The sequence below is a fragment of the Somniosus microcephalus genome, chromosome 2 (genome assembly GCF_052327205.1).
Source record: "Somniosus microcephalus isolate GS21.2 chromosome 2, FLI_Smic_1.0, whole genome shotgun sequence".
Taxonomy (NCBI): Eukaryota; Metazoa; Chordata; class Chondrichthyes; order Squaliformes; family Somniosidae; genus Somniosus; species Somniosus microcephalus.
In genome coordinates this window covers 158,373,830-158,396,787 of record NC_140988.1, presented here as the reverse complement: position 1 = coordinate 158,396,787, position 22,958 = coordinate 158,373,830, and the positions used below count along the sequence as shown (strand labels likewise).

The 22,958-nt window shown below is 46.6% G+C and overlaps 1 protein-coding gene across 1 annotated transcript in view; it reads right to left on the bottom strand.

Moving 5' to 3' along the window:
- tmem150c (transmembrane protein 150C) overlaps positions 1 to 12,067 on the bottom strand; it is a 34,560-nt gene extending 22,493 nt beyond the window's left edge. Inside the window, exons 1-3 of the mRNA XM_085964943.1 lie at positions 11,734 to 12,067; positions 10,486 to 10,717; positions 5,870 to 5,970 (exon numbers count right to left, since the gene is read on the bottom strand). Coding sequence (XP_085821069.1) covers positions 5,870 to 5,943 — 74 coding nt within the window. The 5' untranslated portion in view covers positions 5,944 to 5,970; positions 10,486 to 10,717; positions 11,734 to 12,067. The remainder of the gene's footprint in view (positions 1 to 5,869; positions 5,971 to 10,485; positions 10,718 to 11,733) is intronic.
- Between the last annotated feature and the right edge of the window lie 10,891 nt (positions 12,068 to 22,958).

The following is a 22,958-nucleotide window of genomic DNA, read 5'->3' as shown; positions in this document are numbered from 1 at the left end:
GAGACTGGATAGGCACTTGAGGGAAATAAACTTGCAGGGCTACGGGGATAGAGTGGGGGAATGAGACTGACTGGATTGCTCTACAGAGAGCCGGCATGGACTCGATTGGCCTCCTTCTGTGCCATAATGACTCTATGACTCTGATTATTCCTCCTCAACCTCTCCATTACATTTCATCTGATCGACGACATCATCCTCATTCATTACCTCTTCTTTGTTATCCAGCTCTGTGGCACTGCCTTAGTGTGGATTCACTCCTACCGACCCAAACACAGACAGGGCATCCTCTTGCCCACACAATATATCCAGAGTCCTACAAGAGCTGCCCCCTCCTCTTCCTCATCTATGTGTTGCCCCTCAGTAACATTGTTGCAGGTAATGAGCTCAGCTTCTATACGTATACTGATGGCACCCAGTCCTCCTCCTCCTTCACTTCTATTACCACATCTGTACCAAGAGACTGCCTGTCTGACATTAAACTGTGATGAGTAAAAATTTCCTTAAACTGCACATTAGGAAGACCAAAATCTTTGTTTTTGGATGCTCCCATATTCTCTACTCCCTTGCCACTTGTTCAGGCAGTGTGAAATCATGTCAACCTGTTCAAACTAGCGTGGAGCTTCAAACCCACATCTTATCCACCACCAATACCACTTACTGCTACCTGCAATATCACCTGCCTCTGTCCCTACCCTTATAGTTTTGTCACCTCTGGAACAATGTTCCCTTTAAACTGCATGGTTGCGCAATGGTCTGGAGGTCTGATGCAGGCCAGCTCACCAGCTTTTCAATGGAAAAACCACCCACATGTGGAAATTTGAATGGGCTGTGCAGCCTATTAAAGGGGCCTCACACCCAAAAAAATATTAGAGGGAACTTTACTCTGGACTTGATCTTTCCAATACCTTCCTCACTGCCCTCCCAGCCTCCACTGTCCATAAACTCCAACTTGTCCAAAAATCAGCCACCGATAACCAATCCCATTACGAAGTTCTGCCCACCGATCACACTCCTCCTCGCTTACATACAGCTGTTGGACATCATGGAAAGTTAAAAATTAACATTTGAACTTCTTCGTTTAATGGAGCAATAGAGTTTCCAATATAAACAGGATGACTCTGAAGTGCTGTGATAGGAATGCATAGCTTGTCTTCCGATACATAAAGTGCTTGTGCAAAGAAATACATAACAGTAATGACATCAGCCATGAGTGATTAAAGTGTAACTTCAGGGGCTAGTTTAATAAACATAGGTAGAGGTATCCATTAGCTATAGTACAGAAAGTTAACAGTTGATAAAGCCTGTTCTTCAAAGATGTTGGAAACTGTTAGGTCAGGAAGTCCTGTTTAAGGGAAGTAGCTTTGGAGTAAACAAGTGTTTACATGAATAGTCTATCTTCAAAGGATTTGGGAATAGATACATCACGAGGTCTTATCTATGACATGTACTGTTCATGTAGGCAAAATATGTGGTGTATAAAGGAGCATGGTTTTCAATAATAATTCAGAGGGCTCAAAAGATACAGAAACCGAAAAGCCACTCTCTAATCCAGGTTGAGTTGATCCCTCATCCTAGGTAACAATAAAGTCTGTTCCATATACTACACTACAAAGTGTCTCGTGCTTACTTGAAACGTGTTGTGAACCATGGAAGGAAGGAGGTTGACTGCTAACAACAGTGGCCACCCCAACACACTGAAATTAAAATTTTCATCTTCAGATCCCCACCCTATCCCTGCAATCTCCCCCACACTCCCTGCACCCATCAGTCCTCTGACCCTAGCTTGCTGCACATCACTCCTTCATCCCACAATTGGAGGCAAAGTGCTCAGCTGTCTTGGCCTAATTCTCTGTAACCCCTTCCTTAAACCCCTCAGCCCCTTCACTCCACCTTTAAAAGCCTTCTTAAAACTGATCAAACTTTTGGTCACCTCTCCCACCATGCTTCGATGTCTGATCCTTTTATTTGTTTTCTTTGCCGTTGCAAAGTGCCCTGGGACATTTTCTATGTCAAAAGATGTAATGGAATGTAGTTAAACAAAATGAGAAAGACTATAGATTATACAGGTAGACTATCCTTTATCCGAAAACCTTGGGACCAGCTGAGTTTCGGCTTTCGGAATTTTTCGGATTTCAGAAGGTATTGAGAAATTTGTCAGGGGTCGGGGTCGGCGGGGGCTGGTCGGCGGGGGGTCGGGGGTGGCGGTCGGCGGGGGGTCGGGGTCGGCGGGGGGAGAAAAGAATATTGGACGGGCCGCGGTTCGGGTCGGGTCGGGTCAGGGGGGAGAAAATAATATCGGACGGGTTGGGGGTCGGGTCAGGTTGGGTGGGGGGGGGGGGGGGGGTGGAGAAAAGAATATCGGACGGGCCGCTGCAGCTATCGGACGGGCTGCTGTATTGTCGGGTTCACTCTCCCGGTACCTCCTTCACACTGCCCAGCTCGGCCTGCAATCTCCTACCCAGGAGGGAACTCTGTGACCCTCTGCCCTGCTCAGCGTAAGTCGTGCGCACAACTTACGCTGAACGAAAAAACTTTCGGTTTTTAGAGGTTTTCGGTAGTTCGGATAAAGGATAGTCTACCTGTACAATCATACGGAGGACATATAATCCAAGATGGTCCAGATGGATTGTATCCATGCATTTTAAAAGGATCTAGGGAAGAGATAGCAGAGGCATTACTACACATATTTAATAATTCATTAGAAAAAGATGTAGTGCCAGAGGACTGGCGGATAGCTAATGTAATACCTATATTTAAGAAGGGGGATAGAACATGTCCAGGGAATTATAGACCTGTCAGCTTAACATCTGTGGTAGGAAAAATAATGGAATCCCTACCAAAGAAGAGAATAGAAGAAACAAAAAGTATAACAATGAATAGTCAGCATGGATTTCAAAAGGGAAAATCTTGCTTGACCAACCTCATTGAATTTTTTGAAGAGGTAACAAAGTAGACAACGGTAATGCAGTAGATGTGATTTATCTAAATTTTCAAAAGGCCTTCGCTAAGGTACCCCATAATAGTCTAATGAATAAGGTCAGAGAATGCGGAGTCAGGGGACAAGTAGCAGAATGGATTGCTAGCTGGCTTCAAGACAAAAAGTAGAGTGTGGGAGTAAAGGGTAGCTATTCAGTGTGGCAGAAGGTGGGTAGTGGTGTTCCACAAGGATCAGTGCTGGGACCACTGCTGTTCACAATTTACATTAACGATTCAGACTTTGGAACCAAAAACACAATTTCTAAGTTTGCGGCTGATACCAAATTGGGGGGATAGCCAATACTGAGGAGGACTGCAACAAATTACAGCAGGACATTAATAAACTTGCAGAATGGGCATATAATTGGTAAATGAATTTCAACACAGATAAATGTGAGGTATTTCATTTTGGTAGGAATAGGGCGGTCACGAGTCTAGGTGGGGTAGAGGAACAAATGGATCTCGGTGTACAAATACAGAAATCACTAAAGGTTGCGCCACAGGTTAGCAAGGCCATAAAAAAAGCAAACCAAGCACTAGGGTTTATTTCTAGAGGGATAGAATTGAAAAGTAGGGATGTTATGCTAAACCTGTATCGAACCTTGGTTAGACCACACTTGGAGTACTGCGTGCAGTTCTGGTGGCCATATTATATTAAGGATATATAGGCACTGGAGAAGGTGTAGAGAAGATTTACAAGGATGATATCAGAAATGCGAGGGTATACATATCAGGAAAGGATGAACAAGCTGGGTCTCTTTTCTCTTGAAAAAAGGCTGGGGAGTGACCTCATAGACCTTTAACACATCCCTTGAACTATATATAAAGTCAGTGAGGATAAAGAGTGAAGTACCCTGAACATTGCTGCAAAAGCTGGAATTTACATTTTGTTAACTGCCAAAAATGATTTTTTCTTTAAAATTATGAAAGTTTTGATAGAGTGGATACAGAGAGAATGTTTCCACTTGTGGGCTAGAGGCCATCAATATAAGAAAGTCACCAAGAAATCCAATAGGGAATTCAGAAGAAACTTCTTTACCCAAAGAGTGGTGAGAATGTGGAACTCGCAAGCACGGAGTGGTTGAAGCAAATAATATAGATGAATTTAAGGGGAGGCTGGACAAGCATATGAGGAAGAAGGGAATAGAGGGTTGCGTTGATAGATTTAGATGAGGAAAGACTTGAGGAGGCTCGAGTGGAGCATAAACGCCGGCATGGACTGGTTGAGCTGAATGGCCGGTTTCTGTGCCATATGGTTTCTGTGCCGTATATCCTATGTAATCCTGTAAGATCTTTCCTCTTTTGTTCACGTTTTACATTAAAATGAATTGGACCTTTGATTTAGAATTATGAGGCCAGCCTGAAAGCCTGAAGCACAAAATCACCAAGAATTTGAGATCTTAAACTGTCAGTTCAACACAGCAATGCTTCATAAAATAATGCATATTTTGCATATAGAGTCAAGAAAATCTTTGCATATTGGCCAATGAGGTGCCAGTTATCTTGCCTAGTGGATCTGATGGAACTAACATTGTAAAACTCATTTAGCCACACAGCTTGCTTATGGGTTCACCTAATGTTTTGTTAGCATGCTAAACAAGTAACTGCCTACACTGGAAGTTGTCATTGGTCCTATCTGCATAAAAAATCCAAAGCTCTATAACAAACAACAACTAAATGGTACTTTGTCCCCAGAAAGGAACAATGCAGTGGTACATAAAAGTTAAGCACTCTAACCTCTTGAAATAAATGAAACTCAAAACAATCTAATGTAAAGCATGGCTTTATGACTCCCTTAACTGAATGTCAAGGACAACAAACTGTAGGCACAAGATTAGGGCAGGTCTGACCATGGAGAACCAGATTCAATCAGCTTTTAGATTGGTCCACACTTATTCCCATTTGGCACAACCTACTGACTAAGGTAGTGGTCAAAAAGTGAGATATCCAGATTGTAGAGTCAGGGGAATGAAGAGAAGTGCTATTTTTGATGAAGACATTCTTAAATCTTTCTAAACAGATTGATGGTCATTCTGGATTCCCAAAAGTTAAGTCACACTTTTAAGACTGGAGACCCAACATTTCTTTGTCCAGGAAACTAACATTTTCAGACCAAATTAGCTACTAAGTGGCAAACTACTTTCCAAATATAAATGCAAGAATCACATCCCAGAAGATATTAGGATTAAATTCAATGTGGGAGAAAGATGTGTGGATCAGAGATTATTTTATAACTGTTACTCTGTACATTCACTTACTGTCTGTAAAATAAAATCAGCTTAATAATTTGTATTTGGCCTCATCTCACCAAAGTTTTATCAGTCAGCCTACTGAAAGATTGGAGAAGCACATGAGAGCGAAAGGCACAATATCTAGTTCAGATCACAAGGGAGTACTATTGCTACAACCACCACCCCCTCCCCCCCCCCCCATAGGTTTAGATATTGGGCAGTACAAGCACACTGATGAATGCAAGATGCGGGGGCCACTTAGGGGAGTGAGCAATATCGTTGAACCCAAAAGAGTATCTAAGGTGGCAAACCCAAAATTTGTAACAATGCTTGAACAACACAGAGAATATGCAAACAGACCAATGCCTGTTTCAGACGTGAGCCTTGGAAGTCTATTTTTTGCACTACACTGGCGCACTTCCGGCTGGTAATGAGCGTGCACTTCCTGATCGCCATATTGGAGGCATAGAAGGCCATTTAGCACCCAAGCTGCACGGTAGAATTTCTAGATCAAAATATTTCGAGGATCAATAACATCTTCCACCTCTCCAAAAAAGGAATAGGAAAGAAAAATCAAAAATCCACTTCAATTGTAATTATTGCCTATTTAAAAAAAATGCTACTTACACAATGAAATGAAAATAATAGTGTGGTGGACTTACGTAACCCAGAGTCCAACTATTGTAAAGAGAGTAATTATAATGGGTAAAAACATCCAGATACTGTACTTCTTCATTCTTGGCTTATAATTTGTTTCTTCTTTCTGAAACACAGAAGATATGAAGATAAAATTACTTTAAAAAACTATCTGGTATTGTTGTAACAGCAACACATCTCACCACCTTTAACTGCTGATTAATCACCTTATCCACAATTGATAACACTTGCAATATTGGATGATGCAGAGTTTTAGCTCTGGGTTTAAATCCATCCCAGAAAAATAGATGAGAAAGCTCCCTTCTCTGCTAGCTGTAAGGATGCCAAGTAAAATGATCATCTTGGAGGGCAAGGATTAAATGGACTGAAAATCAGTAAGGTTCTATATTGGATGCACAATCCGCTCCACCAGGTAGTGAAGTTGAAAATGACGTCCAATGCTGCTACTCAATTATTTCAATATCCTTCATATCCACATTATTCATAAAATTCAATTCTCCAAAATTCAGCTGTCTGTATGCCATCCTGTACATTGTCCTGCTTGTCATCGCTTCCTAGCCTCGCTGACTTAGTGGCTCCCAGCACCCCAACATCTTAAAATTAAAATCCTCATCCTCAGATCCCTTCAAGGCCTCACCCCAACCTAGCTCTGCAACCTCTTACAGTCCACATCCCCTTGGTCTTCCAACTCTCGACTTTTGTGCAGTTCCTACCTCTCTCTACACTGGTGACATAGAAACATAGAAGATAGGAGCAGGAGTTGGCCATTCGGCCCCTCGAGCCTGCTCCGCCATTCAATGAGATCATGGCTGATCATCCAAATTCAGTACCCCGTTCCTGCCTTCTCCCCATATCACTTGATCCCTTTAGCCTTAAGAAATATATCCAACTCCTTCTTGAATATATTTAATGAATTGGCCTCCACTGCCTTCTGTGGTAGAGAATTCCACAGGTTCACCACTCTCTGGGTGAAGAAATTCCTCCTCATCTCTGTCCTAAATGGCTTACCCCTTATCCTTAGACTATGACCCCTGGTTCTGGACTCTCCGACCATCGGGAACATCCTTCCTGCATCTAGTCTGTCCAGGCCTGTTAGAGTTTTATAGGTTTCGATGAGATCCCCTCTCAATCTTCTAAACTCCAGTGAGTACAAGCCCAATCGACCCAATCTCTCCTCGTACATCATTCCTGCCATCCCAGGTATTAGCCTGGTGAATCTTTGCTGCACTCCTTCCATGGCAAGAACGTCCTTCCTCAGATAAGGCAACCAAAACTGCACACAATACTCAAGGTGCGGTCTCACCAAGGCCCTGTACAACTGCAGCAAGACATCCTTGTTCCTGTACTCGAACCCTCTTGCTACGAAGGCCAACATACCATTTGCCTTCTTAACCGCCTGCTGCACCTGCATGCTTACCTTCAGCAACTGGTGCACACCACCACCCAGGTCTCTTTGCACTTCCCCTTCTCCCAATCTATTACCATTCAAATAATAATCTGCCTTCCTGTTTTTGCCACCAAAGTGGATAACCTCACATTTATCCACATTATAGTGCATTTGCCATGTTTCTGCCCAATCACCCAACCTGTCCAAATCGTACTGGATTTCACAACATCCTCCTCACAGCATACCCTCCCACCCAGCTTTGTGTCGTCTGCAAATTTGGAGATACTACATCCAATTCCCTCGTCCAGATCATTAATATATATTGTGAACAGCTGGGGTCCTAGGACCGATCCTTGCGGTACCCCACTAGTCACTGCCTGCCACTCGGAAAATGACCCGTTTATTCCAACTCTTTGCTTTCTATCTGCCAACCAGTTCTCTATCCAAGTCAATACCTTGCCCCCAATCCCATGTGCCTTAATTTTACAAGCTAATCTCTTATGCGGGACCTTATCGAAAGCCTTCTGAAAGTCCAAATACACCACATCCACTGGTTCTCCCTTATCTACATAGCCTTTAGTCACCTGTTAGATTCGAATTTTTGGAGCAAAACCACACGGAGACGGAACTGCTGACAAAGTAAAAGTTTTATTAGTAAATGGCCAGAAAGTTTGTGCACAAGGGAGAGAGGCTGATTTCCCCAGAATCGAACGTTTCCTCTCAACGAAATACAATCTACAAGCCTTGATATACCTTTCGATAGGTAACGCCCATTAAGTTGCAAAAGTAGGCGTACACATACAAACAGCGTCACTCCCTTATTGTTTGGCGTGATTAGTCACTCAATGTCGAGAGCCGCCCTGAAGTGTTCTGACATACAGCATAACATCTAGTTTCTAGCTTCTGTGAGCAAGGTCGCTTAATTCTTGAGATGATAAACAATGTCCGCTTTTGGTTGCGAGCAGACATTACAAAGGAAGATAAGGTGTTTGAGGCAGAGATATAAATGGCCGACTCCCTATGAAGTTCAGTTCCCCTTATCCCTCAGAAGGCCAGCTGCATTAAACACTGCTTCTGCAACACTGATAACAATAAAGACAGAGACTAAGGGGGAGAAATTGGGTATAGCCCCGTTTGGGGCGCTAGTTCTGGTGAAGCACAAAGCCTAGCGCCAGTCGCGATTTAGCGCCACCTGGCGCGATATTGGGTCGTTGCACCCGAGGGCGATTGCGGCGCTAAATCAGGCGCTGCACGAGGCTCTTAAGGCACTAACCCAGCGGCGCAACCCAATTTAGCGGCGGCGGGGCGCAGCGCAGGTGCTCTCAATAATCACTTTCCCTGAGACACACTGGCGCCGGCCAGCTCTTAAAGGGGCAGGTCAATTGGCATCACCAGACACACTCACTGCCTTGTAGGCCTTCAAAGCGGTGGGAGCCTACCTGTGGCGCACCAGCCTAGCAAGACATGGAAAGGGTGAGGCAGAGGGCGGAACACCTCACTGATGGGGCATTGGATGCTTTGGTTGGCGCAGTGGAATCAAGGCCAACGAAGATGGTCGGAATGTGATTCCTGTTTTGGACAGTCTCCCGGCTGTGAGAGGCAGTTATGTGTCAGTGTATTAGTTTCGCTTTCTGTTGCCATAGCTTTCTCATGTTTGAAGGAATTACATTTTGTGTAATGAAACACTTTCTTCATTTACAATGGCCATGCCTGCTATTTACATGCATCTTGCCCTTCACAGGCTTGGGGATATCAGACCGGTTCCATTCCTGTTCTTGGAATGGCAGCAAGCATTCCGTGAGAGGGGCCTGGAAGTTACTTCTGATCAGCCTCTGATGCGCAGCCTGAGAAGAGCCGCTCGCGTAGAAGTTCAAGCCAGCAGGCATCTTCTCAGCCACCAGAGATGTCCTGCACCTTATCTGAGGCTGCAGATCTGGCTGAAGCAGCTGGCACAGCTCAGTCACCACCTCCTTTCTAAATCGCAGCCTTCTGACACACTGCTCCTCCGACATGTTCATGTAGGAAAACTGCTGTCGGAAAACCCTGCCAGCGTAAGGTCTGCTGTGGCGACGTCTGTTGGCCCTCCTCCGTCTGGCCATGCCCACCCCCTCTCCCAGCGTCTCAGTGCCCTTTCCAGATGATTCAGCAGCAGGACATTTCCCTCCAATGCAGCCCCCATAATAAGTGCCCACAGGAAGGATCCCCGTTGTTAAGGCTCACCAACAGCAAGGTGATAGTCAGAAGGCTGAAGATCGTCTGCCTGCGCTGGCTCAGTGGTCAAATGGCTCTCTGTGCAGCTCAGCAACTCTTTGTAGCTCTCGAGGAAGTTGTGCTCCAGAAGTGGCTGCCGTTTATAAACCACACCAGTCCCCTTTACATAACGCCCCCCCCAGGCTGAGAGCGATTGGGTAAGGTTCCCTGTAAGCTGTCAGCCCTCCCTACAGCTTTGGTTAATATATATTTAAAGACTAGAGGATTCAGGCTTTGATTCACAGGCCTATTTTTGCAATCCAACACACCTTAGCCCTAATCTCTGGAATTTACTCTCTAAACATCTCCACGGCACATGTCTCTCTACATTTAAAAACCTTCTTAAAATCTCATTTTCAAAAGCTTTTAGTCAGCCCTTCTAATCTTTCCCTTTACTGCTTGGCATTCATTCCCTTATCAATTCCTTTTTATTTCATTCCTTAGTAGAGTACCCAGGACATTTTTTCTTACATTAAAAGTGTAATATAAATACAGGTTTGCATTGTTGGAGCAAGCTTTGGTCTGCAGGTGGTTGTGCTATACGTGAACTGGGAATGCATGATGCTCACACCAGATAGCCAAAGTGGAAAAGTATAATGTAAATAATAGCATAGCAGTCAGGCTTAAAAATTACAGAAGAATGGGCAGTAGATGGTTCAGTGGTTGAACCAGCTTCAAATCCAACCCAGAACGACAGGATTAAAGTTTCCTCTCTGCAGGCTGCAAGGATCCTAAGTAAAGAGAGTTTAACAGTCTCAAACCAATTCCTACCGAACAAAGGCCACGGGACAAAACTTCCTACAATTTAGCATGCATCATCAACCTCACATGGAAAATATTTACACTATTCACTATTGATAGCATAAGCGTAAAGATGTGTATAAAAAATTAATTTACAATTTTCCTATATGCAGCAAACACCACGGTCACATTTCTGGATCTTTTGACCATGTTTCCACAGACAGATTTTAGAAAAAAAGTTACCTTAAAATGTGGTGTTTTAAAGAATAGCGTTTTCACACCAGTAAAAGTAGAGCTTTGAGAACAATATGCAATTAAGATGATAACGAGCTAGCATCGATGTTGTTTCCCCATCGACTGTATAAGCAATTCATTAGCTTGACTCAGTAATCAATAAACACCTCACATGCATTGTGTTGTAAAGTCGCTGGTCCTGAGGTTCAGCAGGGGTTGTCTAGCAGGCTTTCTGTTTGAGCTGTGGACAGAGTGAGATAGGACATGGAGACAGGAAGAGTCAGGTTTTTGAAACAGAAAAGTGCAAGATAATCTGACCTCGCAAAGGCCAAGACTAAGAGGCTGGTTAGAAGTCATTTTACTTAAATCAAGTAAGAAGGTACACTGATGTGGGAAAGTGTGGCATCTTTATTTTATATTATTCAACAATAAATTATACTAATTGAATTACATAGATCCGATCATAATCTGTTAAACTGTTTGTTCACGTGCTGTGAAAAAAAGCAGTTTAATGACTTGCATCTGACCTTGTCTCACCAAGCGTTTACTCAACACAAAAGCAAAATACTGCAGATGCTGGAAATCTGAAAGGCCATGGACCTGAAATGTTAACTCTGTTACTCTCTCTCCACAGATGCTGCCTGACCTGCTGAGTATTTCCTGCAAGTGTTTGCTCAATCCGTTTGTCAAGATCAAGTAAAGACACGAATATCCAGTTCAGATCGCAAGGGAATATTATTGTTACACCTGAGTTACGCTATTATTATAGTTAAATATTGGGTAGTCCCGGAACACCCCTGAATGTAAGAATTTCAGACCAGTTAGGGGGTGACTGGCACCATTGCTTCTGAAAGGATAAAGGTTTTTAACAACCATAGTTTTCCCCTACTGAGCTCATAAAACTTGTTGCTGTAGAAAAATCACACTGATGCCCTTCTGAGGGTAAAATCGAGATACATAGTTGGGATAGAGCAGAGAAAGTTTTACCAAAGCGGAGCAACTCGATCACCGAAAACACAAACTTCGTAATATCCTCAATGGTTTACAGTCGCAAACCAGATTAACTGGACTGATCGACAATAACACACAGCAGAACCTGCACATCCAAACTTGACTGATTCTCTTAGTGATGGCAAGGTATCCAAACAGAATACGCCTCAGCTGAACAGTAGATATCAAAAATAAACCCCGGTTAATGTGACTCGCTCACTTCTGCAATTCACGAGTTACGTGGGCCACACCACGCAAGTTATTTACCGTAATTCAATCCTCTTTGGCTTGTTATCCCTCACATAAATACGAAAAATATAGTATGCGACTGTAAACTTGGCCTCGCATCAAGAGGCACACCAACTCTCCATTTATTGTTGCAAATGAATAAGACGTATTTTAAATGCAGCCGCGCACTATACAATCGGGTGACAAACTAAAAATAAAGGCGGCGTTGTTTGGTTGTGGACCAGTGGTGGTCACTGTCCCGAGGGCAGGGCAATGGTGCAGCGCCGCACTAACACACGCCGCAGCTCTCACCTGCCAACCAGTGACTGACAGCTCCCGACCCACCGGCAATCTGCCACCCACCCTCCTGACTGACAGCTCCCGACCCACCGGCAATCTGTCACCCGCGCTCTCCCACCCACCCTCCTGACTGACAGCTCCCGACCCACCGGCAATCTGTCACCCGCGCTCTCCCACCCACCCTCCTGACTGACAGCTCCCGACCCACCGGCAATCTGTCACCCGCGCTCTCCCACCCACCCTCCTGACTGACAGCTCCCGACCCACCGGCAATCTGTCACCCGCGCTCTCCCACCCACCACCTCCTGACTGACAGCTCCCGACCCACCGGCAATCTGTCACCCGCGCTCTCCCACCCACCACCTCCTGACTGACAGCTCGGCCCAAGCCTGGCCGCAGCCGCGCGATGACTGACATGCCACAGAACAATCGGGGGCGGGTCGGGGCCGAGCAATTGCCAAGTGTCGGCCAATGGGAGCGCTGGGGCGGTGCCTCGTTGCCCTTTTATAGTATCATTGGTGTCAGGTGACTGCAGGTTGTTCTCTTTTGTGGTCGTGCAATTTATCTGCAATTAAGAAAACGTCAAATAAAGCTTATCAACTTAAATTAAAATAACATCGGCCGGGGATCAGTTGTCCCTCTTTTTGGTTGTACAATTTATCTGCAATTTAAGGAAAACGTCAAATAAGGCTTATCAACTTAGATTAGAATAGCAGCGGCGCCCACCGGTCTCGGAAGGCTTCTAGCGTGCCGGCGGACACCGTGTGCTCCATCTCCAGGGCCACCCAGGCGCGAACATAGCCGCAAAAGGGAGGCAGGCAATCGGGCCGGACGGCCCCCTGTGGTGCCTCGTTGCAGCTTTCAGTCCCTTTTTACCCTCTGTGTAGCAGGGGCAGCTCAATGCCACCACCATGGGTCCAATTAAAATAGGCCCTCTGTGTAGCAGGCAGTCTATTGGAAGGAAGCATTGGCTGTGGTGTAAATCAGAAACTATAAAGTCATGTCTGATTTTCTTTTTTATTCATTCATGGGATGTGGGTGTCGCTGACAAGGCCAGTATTTATTGCCCAATCCCTATTTTCCCTTGAGAAGATGGTGGTGAATCACATTCTTGAACCGCAGCAGTCCATGTGGTGAAGGTACCCCACAGTGTTGATAGATAGGGAGTTCCAGGATTTTGACCCCACGACGATAAAGGAACGACAATATATGTCCAAGTCAGGATGGTGTGTAGCTTGGAGAGGAACTTGGGGTAATAGTGTTCAGGAGAAACCTCTTTACGCAGAGAGTGGTTAGAATGTGGAACTCGCTACTACAAGGAGTAGTTGAGGCGACTGGTATAGATGCATTTAAGGGAAAGCTGGATAAATAAATGAGGGAGAAAGGAATAGAAGGATATGTTAATGAGATTAAATGAAGTAGCGTGGTAGGAGGCTCGTGTGGAACATAAATACCTGCATAGACCTGTTAGGCCGAATGGCCTGTTTCCGTGGCGTAAATACTATATAATACGATGATCCATTGGTTGTGGGCTTGATTAGCTGTCCATAGCATGTTGCTTCCATTGTTTAGTGCATGACATCCTGTGTTACAGCCCACCAGGTTGGCACTTTATTTTCAGGTACATCTGATGCTGCTGGCATGCTCTTCTATAATCCTCATTGAACCAGGGTTGGTTGCCTGGCTTGATGTTAATGCTACTGTGAGATTACAGATTGTGGTGGAATACAATTCTGCTGCTGCTGATGGCCCACAGTGCCTCATGGATGCCGTTTTGAGCTGCTAGATCTGTTCTGAATCTATCCTATTTAGCATGGTGATAGTGCCACACAACACAATGGCGGGTGTCTTCAGTGTGAAGATGGAACTTCGTCTCCACAAGGGCTGTGGTCACTCCTACCGCACTGCCATGGACAGCAGCATTGCAACAGGTAGATTGATGAGGACGAGGTTGTAGGGGGTGGCGTGTGCCCAGTCAGCTCTGCCCCTGACTGTCTCTGAGTGGTTCGAATCGCCCCCACACCCCTGGGTTCTAGACACCGGACTTAGGTACAGGCGGCGATACAGAAATAGAGTAGACAACTGGTTTGGTACAAGAAAACAGTAAATTTTATTAAAGGCTCAACAATATAACAACACTGGAAATTACTAGAATAATTACAGGCATATAAAAGTACACTTATTTGGGAATGGGGAACACACGGCACATCGAGGGAACAAACACATTAATAATCCCCCTACCCTTGTCCCACCCCCAATACCTAACTAGATTGAGCTACGAGGGGCCAGGGATTTATGCTCACCAATGGGGTTCCTTTTTACAGTTCGAAACCTGTCAATTAAGCCGGTTGTGGTTTTGGGGTTCGCTCTTTGTGTCCTGCCGTCGTCACATGGTCCCAGGCCACGGCGGTGGAGTTGTCTGAGTAAAGTACCCTCTTTTCCTCCATTAGAGATAGGGAGTGACGTAATAAAACTCACTACGCACTTGGTTTGAGCATAAAGCAAGGCTTTAATCAACTTATTTCAGAACATAAATGTCTAGTTGTATCCACTAGCTCCTTGTCTTTACAAAATGTCCCTGATAAGCTAGGGCCAACGCCTGAGTATTTATACTCCTTGGACGGCGCCACCAGCTGGCCGTCCAGTGTTATTTCATAGGTAGTTTCTTGATGATGAGATTTATGACAGGGAGTAAAGTCTTTGTTGGGTACTTTACCTTGCAGAATGGTTGTTCTTCTGGTGGTGGTCTGGTCGTCGAAGGTTTTGTTGTGGTTGGGGGTCGGTTGGCGGTCTGAGGTGTTGGCTTGAGTCTGTTATTGCGGTGCTCGTGGTCGTCAGCTACTTCTTCTACCCATGCTTCGAACACCAGTTTACCGGTGTGTGTGCCCGCTCATCCCCAACGCTTCTTCATGCTGCCCTTCTCTGCTTATCGGCCTTGCCGTTCGTCTCGTCTCGCCTGCCCACTTGCGGCCCCGTGTGTCCTGTGTGTGTTGAGTCGAGAGAGCAGGGCAAAAAGAGAGCCTTGGCTACCAGTGGACCTACAATTATACCGGTTCTTCACCCCTTATCTGCGCGCCAAATCAGGTCAGTTCTTTGTTTAATTTTGGCGGGCTCGTCTAAAGTGATTACAATCATTCACTTTAACTGTTTTTGGGGCGGTTGTCTCCTTGTTTAATGGCTTCAATAACCTGGCTGTTTGTCATTTATGAATTTTAATCGGGTTTTCCTGGCTTGGTAGCTACTTTGAGCTGTTACCGATTATTTATGCAGAAAGTTAATGGCCCCAAGATTAGGTCTATCCTGAGTCGATCTGTTTCAAGATGAAGAATGCCTATTCTGTTTATCTAGCTGTCTGGCTTTAGAAATGACAAAGTCTTTCACACAGATCCATGCATGTTAGGTTTCATTTCAGGATTTGAATGGGCCTGCCTTTGCAGGGCCTTGCTTTTTAAAATCCTGCAGGCTTCTGTCACGCGGTTTCAGAAGCCATTTTCTTTTGGGTACCCTTTTTAATAACTTGTCCATAAAGGGCCCCTTTATCCATAACTTTTGGGGAATGTGGGAATTTTGAGAACCCTACAAAGTCAAGTAGGTTTTTCCCTCATATTGGTTCTCTCACCGCCTGCAGCAAGCCCAGTCTGGCTGACTATGTCCTTCAGGACTCAGGCAACTCAGTCAGTGGTGGTGCTACTGAGCCACATTTGGTGATGGACATTGAAGTCCTCCACCCAGAGTACATTCTGTGTCCTTGCTACCCTCAGTGGTTCTTTCAAGTGGTGTTCAACATGGAAGAGTACTGATTCATCAACTGAGGAAGGCCGTTGGTAGTAATCAGCAAGAGGTTTCCTTGCCCATGCTTGACATGATGCTATGAGACTTCATGGGGTCTGAAGTCAATATTGCGGACTCCCAGGGCCACTCCTTCCCGACAATATACCACTGTGCCACCACTTCTGGTGGGTTTGTCCTGCCGGTGGGACAGGACATAACCAGGGATTGGTGATGGAGGAGTCTGGGACTTTGATAGATACGACTCTGAGTATGACTATGTCAGGCTGTTGGTTGACTAGTTTGTGGGACAGCTCTCCTAACTTTGGCACACTTCCCAGATGTTAGTGAGGAGGACTTTGCAGGGTCAACTGGGCTGGGTGTACCTTTGTCGTGTCCAAATCCGATGCGTAGGTTGAAGTCGAATGGTCCGTCCAGTTTTATTCTTATTGTACTTCTTTGTAACGGATTGATACAACTGAGTGGCTTGCTCAGCCATTTCAGAGGCCAGTTAAGAGTCAATCACATTGCTGTGGGTCTGGAGTCATATATCGGCCGGACCGGGTAAGGACGGTATGTTTCCTTCCCTCAAGGACATTAGTGAATTTTTACGACAATCCGATAGCTTTATGGTCACCATTACTGATACCAGCTTTTAAAAAAAACTGAATTCAAATCCACAAACTACCATGGTGGGATTTGAACACACATCTCTGAATTATTAGTCCTGGCCTCTGGATTACTAATCCAGTAACCACGACAACACCATACTCACTTGGCCATTTACCCAATGACCTGGATGTATCAGGATCAGACACTTGTCCAGTGGGAGGTTAACTGTCCTGGATTCAGATCCTGGCTAAACTCGTGGGTTTCACGGATTTTCTATTTTTATGTCACATGCTCTGTAGATTTTAAAACAATCACAGAAAGCATTCCTTTCCTGTGGCATGCCTGAGCCCTTAACAGTGTACACATAGCCACAAACCTGGAGGAAGATGGAAACATTGTGGAGTAATTTTGATTCAAGGTTATGCTATTATGCGGCAGCGACCTATAAAAGGTAAACCCAAGGCGTGGGTAGGCCTCAGAGCGGCAGCGGCGGGAATCCGAGCGGCAGCGACCTATAAAGGGTAAGCCCGAGGCGCGGGTAGGCCTCAGAGCGGCAGCGGCGGGAATTCGAGCGGCAGCGACCTATAAAAGGTAAGCCCGAGGCGCGGGTAGGCCTCAGAGCGGCAGCGGCGGGAATCCGAGCGGCAGCGACCTATAAAAGGTAAGCCCGAGGCGCGGGTAGGCCTCAGAGCAGCAGCGGCGGGAATCCGAGCGGCAGCGACCTATAAAAGGTAAGCCTGAGGCACGGGTAGTACTCAGAGCGGCAGCGGTGGGAATCCGAGTGGCAGCGACCTATAAAAGGTAAGCCGAGGCATGGGTAGGCCTCAGAGCGTACTAATCTCCAATCTCAGAGGGAGAGAAGTAAAAAGTAATCAAGGTGTGACGTCACCACAAAGCAGGTAAGCGATTGGTTGGGAGTATTTCTTTTTTTAAACTTTAACTCTGTGGTTTATAGTTTTTAAGGTCTCTGTGGTGTAGCGGGGACAGTTTGTAAACCAGGGCCCTTAAATATATCATTTAACTGTAGTGAAATTGGTGGGATTCATTTGTTTAATTTAATTGCAATTAATTAAAGGGTAAGTCATGGCAGGACAGCCCGGTGCCGTGGTATGCTCCTCCTGCGCTATGTGGGAACTCAGGGACACTTCCTGTGTCCCTGACAACCATGTGTGCAGGAACTGTGTCCAGCTGCAGCTACTGGCAGACCGCATTACAGTGCTGGAGTAGCGATTGGATACATACTGGACCATTCGCGATGCTGAGGACATCGTGAATAGCACGTTTAATCAGTTGATCACACCACAGGTAAAGGTGGCACAGGCAGAGAGGGAACGGGTGACCAACAGGCAGAGTAGTAGGTGCAGGCAGGTAGTGCAGTGGTCCCCTGTGGCCATCCCCCTCTCAAACAGATATACCGCTTTGGATGCTGATGGGGGGGATGGCTTACCAGGGGAAGGTAGCAGTAGCCAACTTCCTGGCACCAGGGGTGGTTCTGCTGCACAGGATGGGAGGAAAATGACTGGGAGAGCTATAGTGATAGGGGATTCTATTGTAAGGGGAATAAATAGGCGTTTCTGTGGCCGCAAACGAGACTCCAGGATGGTGTGTTGCCTCCCTGGTGCAAGGGTCAAGGATGTCTCAGAGCGGCTGCAGAACATTTTGGAGGGGGAGGGTGAACAGCCAGTTGTCGTGGTGCATATAGGTAGCAACAATATAGGTAAAAACCGGGATGAGGTCCTAAAAGCTGAATATAGGGAGTTAGGAGGTAAATTAAAAAATAGGACCTCAAAGGTAGTAATCTCAGGATTGCTACCAGTGCCACATGCTAGTCAGCGTAGAAATAGAAAGATATTTCAGATGAATACGTGGCTAGAGGAATGGTGCAAGGGGGAGGGATTCAAATTTCTGGGACACTGGAATCGGTTCTGGGGGAGGTGGGACCAGTACAAAACGAACGGTTTGCACCTGGGCAGGGCCGGGACCGATGTCCTAGGGGGAGTGTTTGCTAATGCTCTGGGGGAGGGTTTCAACTAAAATGGCAGGGGGTTGGGAACCTGAGCGGAGAGACAGAGGAAAGGGAAACAAGGATAAAAGCAAAAGACAGGAAGGAGAAAAACAAAAGTGGCAGGCAGAGAAATCAAGGGTATAAATCAAACATGGCCACAGTAAATAATAATTCTAAAAGGTCTAAGAGCGTTAAAAAAAAAGCCTGAAGGCTTTGTGTGTTAATGCAAGGAGCATTTGTAATAAGGTGGATGAATTAGCTGCACAAATAGAGGTAAACGAATATGATATGATTGGGATTACGGAAACATGGCTCCAGGGTGGCCAAGGCTGGGAACTCAATATACCGGGGTATTCAATATTCAGGAAAGATAGGCAAAAAGGAAAAGGTAGTATTGCTGGTTAAAGAGGGGATTAACACAATTGAAAGGAAGGATATTAGCTCTGATGATGTGGAATCTGTATGGGTAGAACTGAAAAATACCAAGGGGCAGAAAACGTTAGTGGGAGTGGTATATAGACCTCCAAACAGTAATGCGGAGGTCGGTGATGGCATTAAATGGGAAATTAGAGAAGCGTGCAATAAGGGCACAGCAGTTATCATGGGTGACTTTAATCTACATATAGATTGAGCTAACCAAATTAGTAACAATACTGTGGAGGAGGAATTCCTGGAGTGTATACGGGATGGTTTCCTGGATCAATATGTCGAGGAACCAACTAGAGATCAGGCCATCTTAGACTGGGTATTATGTAATGAGAAAGGATTAATTAGCAATCTTGTTGTGCGAGGCCCCTTGGGTCAGAGCGATCATAATATGATAGAATTCTTCATTAAGATGGAGAGTGAAATAGTTGACTCAGAGACTAGGGTCTTGAATTTAAATAAAGGAGATAACGATGGTATGAGGTGCGAGTTGGGTAGGATTGATTGGGGAATGACACTCAAAGGGTTGACGGTGGATGGGCAATGGCAAACATTCAAAGATCGCATGGATGAACTACAGAATTTGTTCATCCCCGTTTGGCTTAAAAATAAAACAAAAAAGGTGACTCAACCGTGGCTAACGAGGGAAATTAGGGATAGCATAAGATCCAAGGAGAGGACATATAAATTGGCCAGAAAAAGCAGTAAACCTGAGGATTGGGAGCAGTTTAGGATTCAACAAAGGAGGACAAAGGGATTAATTAAGAGGGGGGAAATAGAGTATGAGAGTAAGCTTGCAAGGAACATAAAAACTGACTGTAAAAGCTTTTATAGATATGTGAAGAGAAAAAGATTGGTGAAGTCAAGCGTAGGTCCCTTGCAGTCAGAATCAGGGGAATTTATAATGGGGAACAAAGAAATGGCAGACCATTTAAATACATACTTTGGTTTTGTCTTCACAAAGGAGGACACAAATAACCTCCCAGAGATGTCGGGGAACATAGGGTCTAATGAGAGGGAGGAACTGAATGAAATCAGTATTTGTAGGGAAATGGTGTTAGGGAAATTGATGGGATTGAGGTCTGATAAATCCCCAGGGCCTGATAATCTACATCCTAGGGTACTTAAGGAAGTGGCTCTGGAAATAGATGCATTGCGGGTCAGCTTCCAAAATTCGATAGACTCTGGAACAGTACCCATGGATTGGCAGGTAGCTAATGTTACCCCACTGTTCAAAAAGGGTGGTAGAGAGAAAACGGGGAATTACAGACCGGTAAGTCTGACATCGGTAGTGGGGAAAATGCTAGAGTCCATTATCTATATATATATAAATCGGTCGATCTGTCTGTCCTTCTCTCTGTCCTTCTGTCTGTCCTTCTGTCTGTCCTTCTGTCTGTCTGTCTGTCCTCACGTGTGCGTCTGTCGGGCTATGCGCTCGAAAGTTACAGAGCGTACCTACGCGTGCGTTACGTCGAAAGAAAGCTTACCTTTCCAAAACGGTCTTAAGCGTATTTACGTTTCGGCCGGGCTAAAATCGCGCCCGCGGTATCCGAAAAACCTTCAACATTCCGCTCATTAGCATCTCATTATCCGCTCATTAGCGACAGAGTGACCTCGAGGTCGACCAATCGTACGCCGGGTTGCTGCCGCATGCGGCCGGGCCCTCCTACGGTTGAGTGACGGGACGATTGACCAATCCTACGCTTTGGTCACCTGACGGTCGACCAATCGGTGCGTGTGTGGGCGGGCCTTATCGTTCTGAACCGAGGTGAGTAGCCGCCATCTTGCTTCCATTCTTTTTCCTGCTTTCTGCGTCTTTCTTTTCAAATATACATTTCCAGCAAAATAAAATTGAATTTATTAAATTGTTTTAAAAAAAACTTCATTCATTTGTAAATATTTTCTCTAACCTGAAAATTCTTTTTCCTACCTTTCCCCATTTTTGTTAGGCCTGAAAGCCTGGGTGTTTCTTGCCCAGCCAGGCCCGACCTAGGTAATTCTCCCACGGTTTCTGCTAAGCTCCTCACCCCACCCCCCCCCCCGTGTCACGTTACCCGGGGCAACGGCGTCAGCCACGAGGGTCAGGGTGCGCACGCAGCAGGAGCAGCTGAGACGCGGCGTCTCTCTCTGTTCCGCGCTCGGCTCGGGCGGGGGAGGCGGGGCTCTCGGGAGTGCGGATCTCGGCCGGGGCTTGGTGAGCGGGAAGGGTTACCCCAGCAACCGGGCCCGCCGGCCGTCTCGCACAGCCGCAATCGGCGGACTTCAAGCCGGCTTGGCCGGGGGGGCGGGGCTCGGAGAGTGGGGCTCTCGGGAGTGCGGGGCGGGGCGGGCGGGGCTCTCGGGAGTGCGGGGCGGGGTGGGGCTCGGAGAGCGGGGCTCTCGGGAGTGGAGTGCGGGGCGAGGCGACGCGGCCGGTGCTCGGGAGGATGGGGGCTCGGAAGGGGGGGAAGGGTTACCCCGGCAACCGGGCGTGGCCGTCTCTCAGCCTCAAGCCGGCTCACGCCTGTTCTCGGGGCTTGGCTCCATTTGCGGCCGCGGGCCACTCGCCCTCTCTCTCTCCTTCCCTCTGTCTCTCTCCCCCCTCCTCACCCCCCTCCTCTCCCCCTCCTCCCCTCCCCCCTCCCCGCACTCCGCCCCCCTCCCCGTCTCCCCCTCCTCCCCGCCCTCCACCCCCTCCCTGCCCTGCCCTCCTCCTCCCCTCCCCCCTCCCCTCCCCCGCCCACCCTCCCCCCTCCCCGCCCTCCCCCTCCCTCGCCCACCCTCCCCCCTCCCCGCCCTCCCCCTCCCTGCCCTCTCCCTCCCCGCCCTCTCCCTCCCCGCCCTCTCTTCCCCCCAGTCGCTCTGTCTCTTCCCCCCAGTCGCTCTCTCTCTTCCCCCCAGTCGCCCTCTCTCTTCCCCCCAGTCGCTCTCTCTCTCTCTTCTAACAACAACATGCCCTCGAAAAAGCCTCGGCACCGTCGGGCACTCCAGCTAGTAAAGGATGTAATAGCAGAGCACTTGGGAAAAAGTGACCGGATCGGACAAAGTCAACATGGAATTACAAAAGGTAAATCGTGCTTGACTAATCTACTGGAATTTTTTGAGGATGTAACTGGTAAACTAGATAAGGGAGAACCAGTGGATGTGGTGTATTTGGATTTTCAAAAGGCTTTCAATAAGGTCCCGCATAAGAGATTAGCGTGTAAAATTAAGGCACATGGGATTGGGGGCAAGGTATTGACTTGGATAGAGAACTGGTTGGCAGACAGAAAGCAAAGAGTTGGAATAAACGGCTCTTTTTCCGAGTGGCAGGCAGTGACGAGTGGGGTACCGCAGGGATCGGTCCTTGGACCCCAGCTATTCACAATATATATTAATGATCTGGATGAGGGAACTAGATGTAATATCTCCAAGTTTGCAGACGACACAAAGCTGGGTGGGCGTGTGTGCTGTGAGGAGGATACCGAGAAACTCCAGTATGATTTGGACAGGTTGGGTGATTGGGCAGAAGCATGGCAGATGCAATATAACGTGGATAAATGCGAGGTTATCCACTTTGGTGTCAAAAACAGGAAGGCAGATTATTATCTGAATGGCAATAGATTAGAAGAAGGGGAAGTGCAACGAGACCTGGGCGTCCTTGTGCACCAGTCGCTGAAGGTAAGCATGCAGGTGCAGCAGGCGGTTAAGAAGACAAATGGTATGTTGGCCTTAGTAGCGAGAGGGTTTGAGTACAGGAACAAGGATGTCTTGCTGCAGTTGTACAGGGCCTTGGTGAGACCACATTTGGAGTATTGTGTGCAGTTTTAGTCGCCTTATCTGAGGAAGGACGTACTTGCCATGGAAGGAGTGCAGCGAAGATTCACCAGACTGATACCTAGGATGGCAGGAATGACGTATGAGGAGAGATTGGGTTGGTTGGGCTTGTACTCGCTGGAGTTTAGAAGAATGAGAGGGGATCTCATTGAAACTTATAAAATTCTAACAGGACTAGACAGACTAGATGTTGGAAGGATGTTCCTGATGGTCCGGAAGTCCAGAACCAGGGGTCACAGTCTAAGGATAAGGGGTAAGCCATTTAGGACAGAGATGAGGAGGAATTTCTTCACCCAGAGAGTGGTGAACCTGTGGAATTCTCTACCAAAGAAGGCAGTAGAGGCCAATTCATTAAATA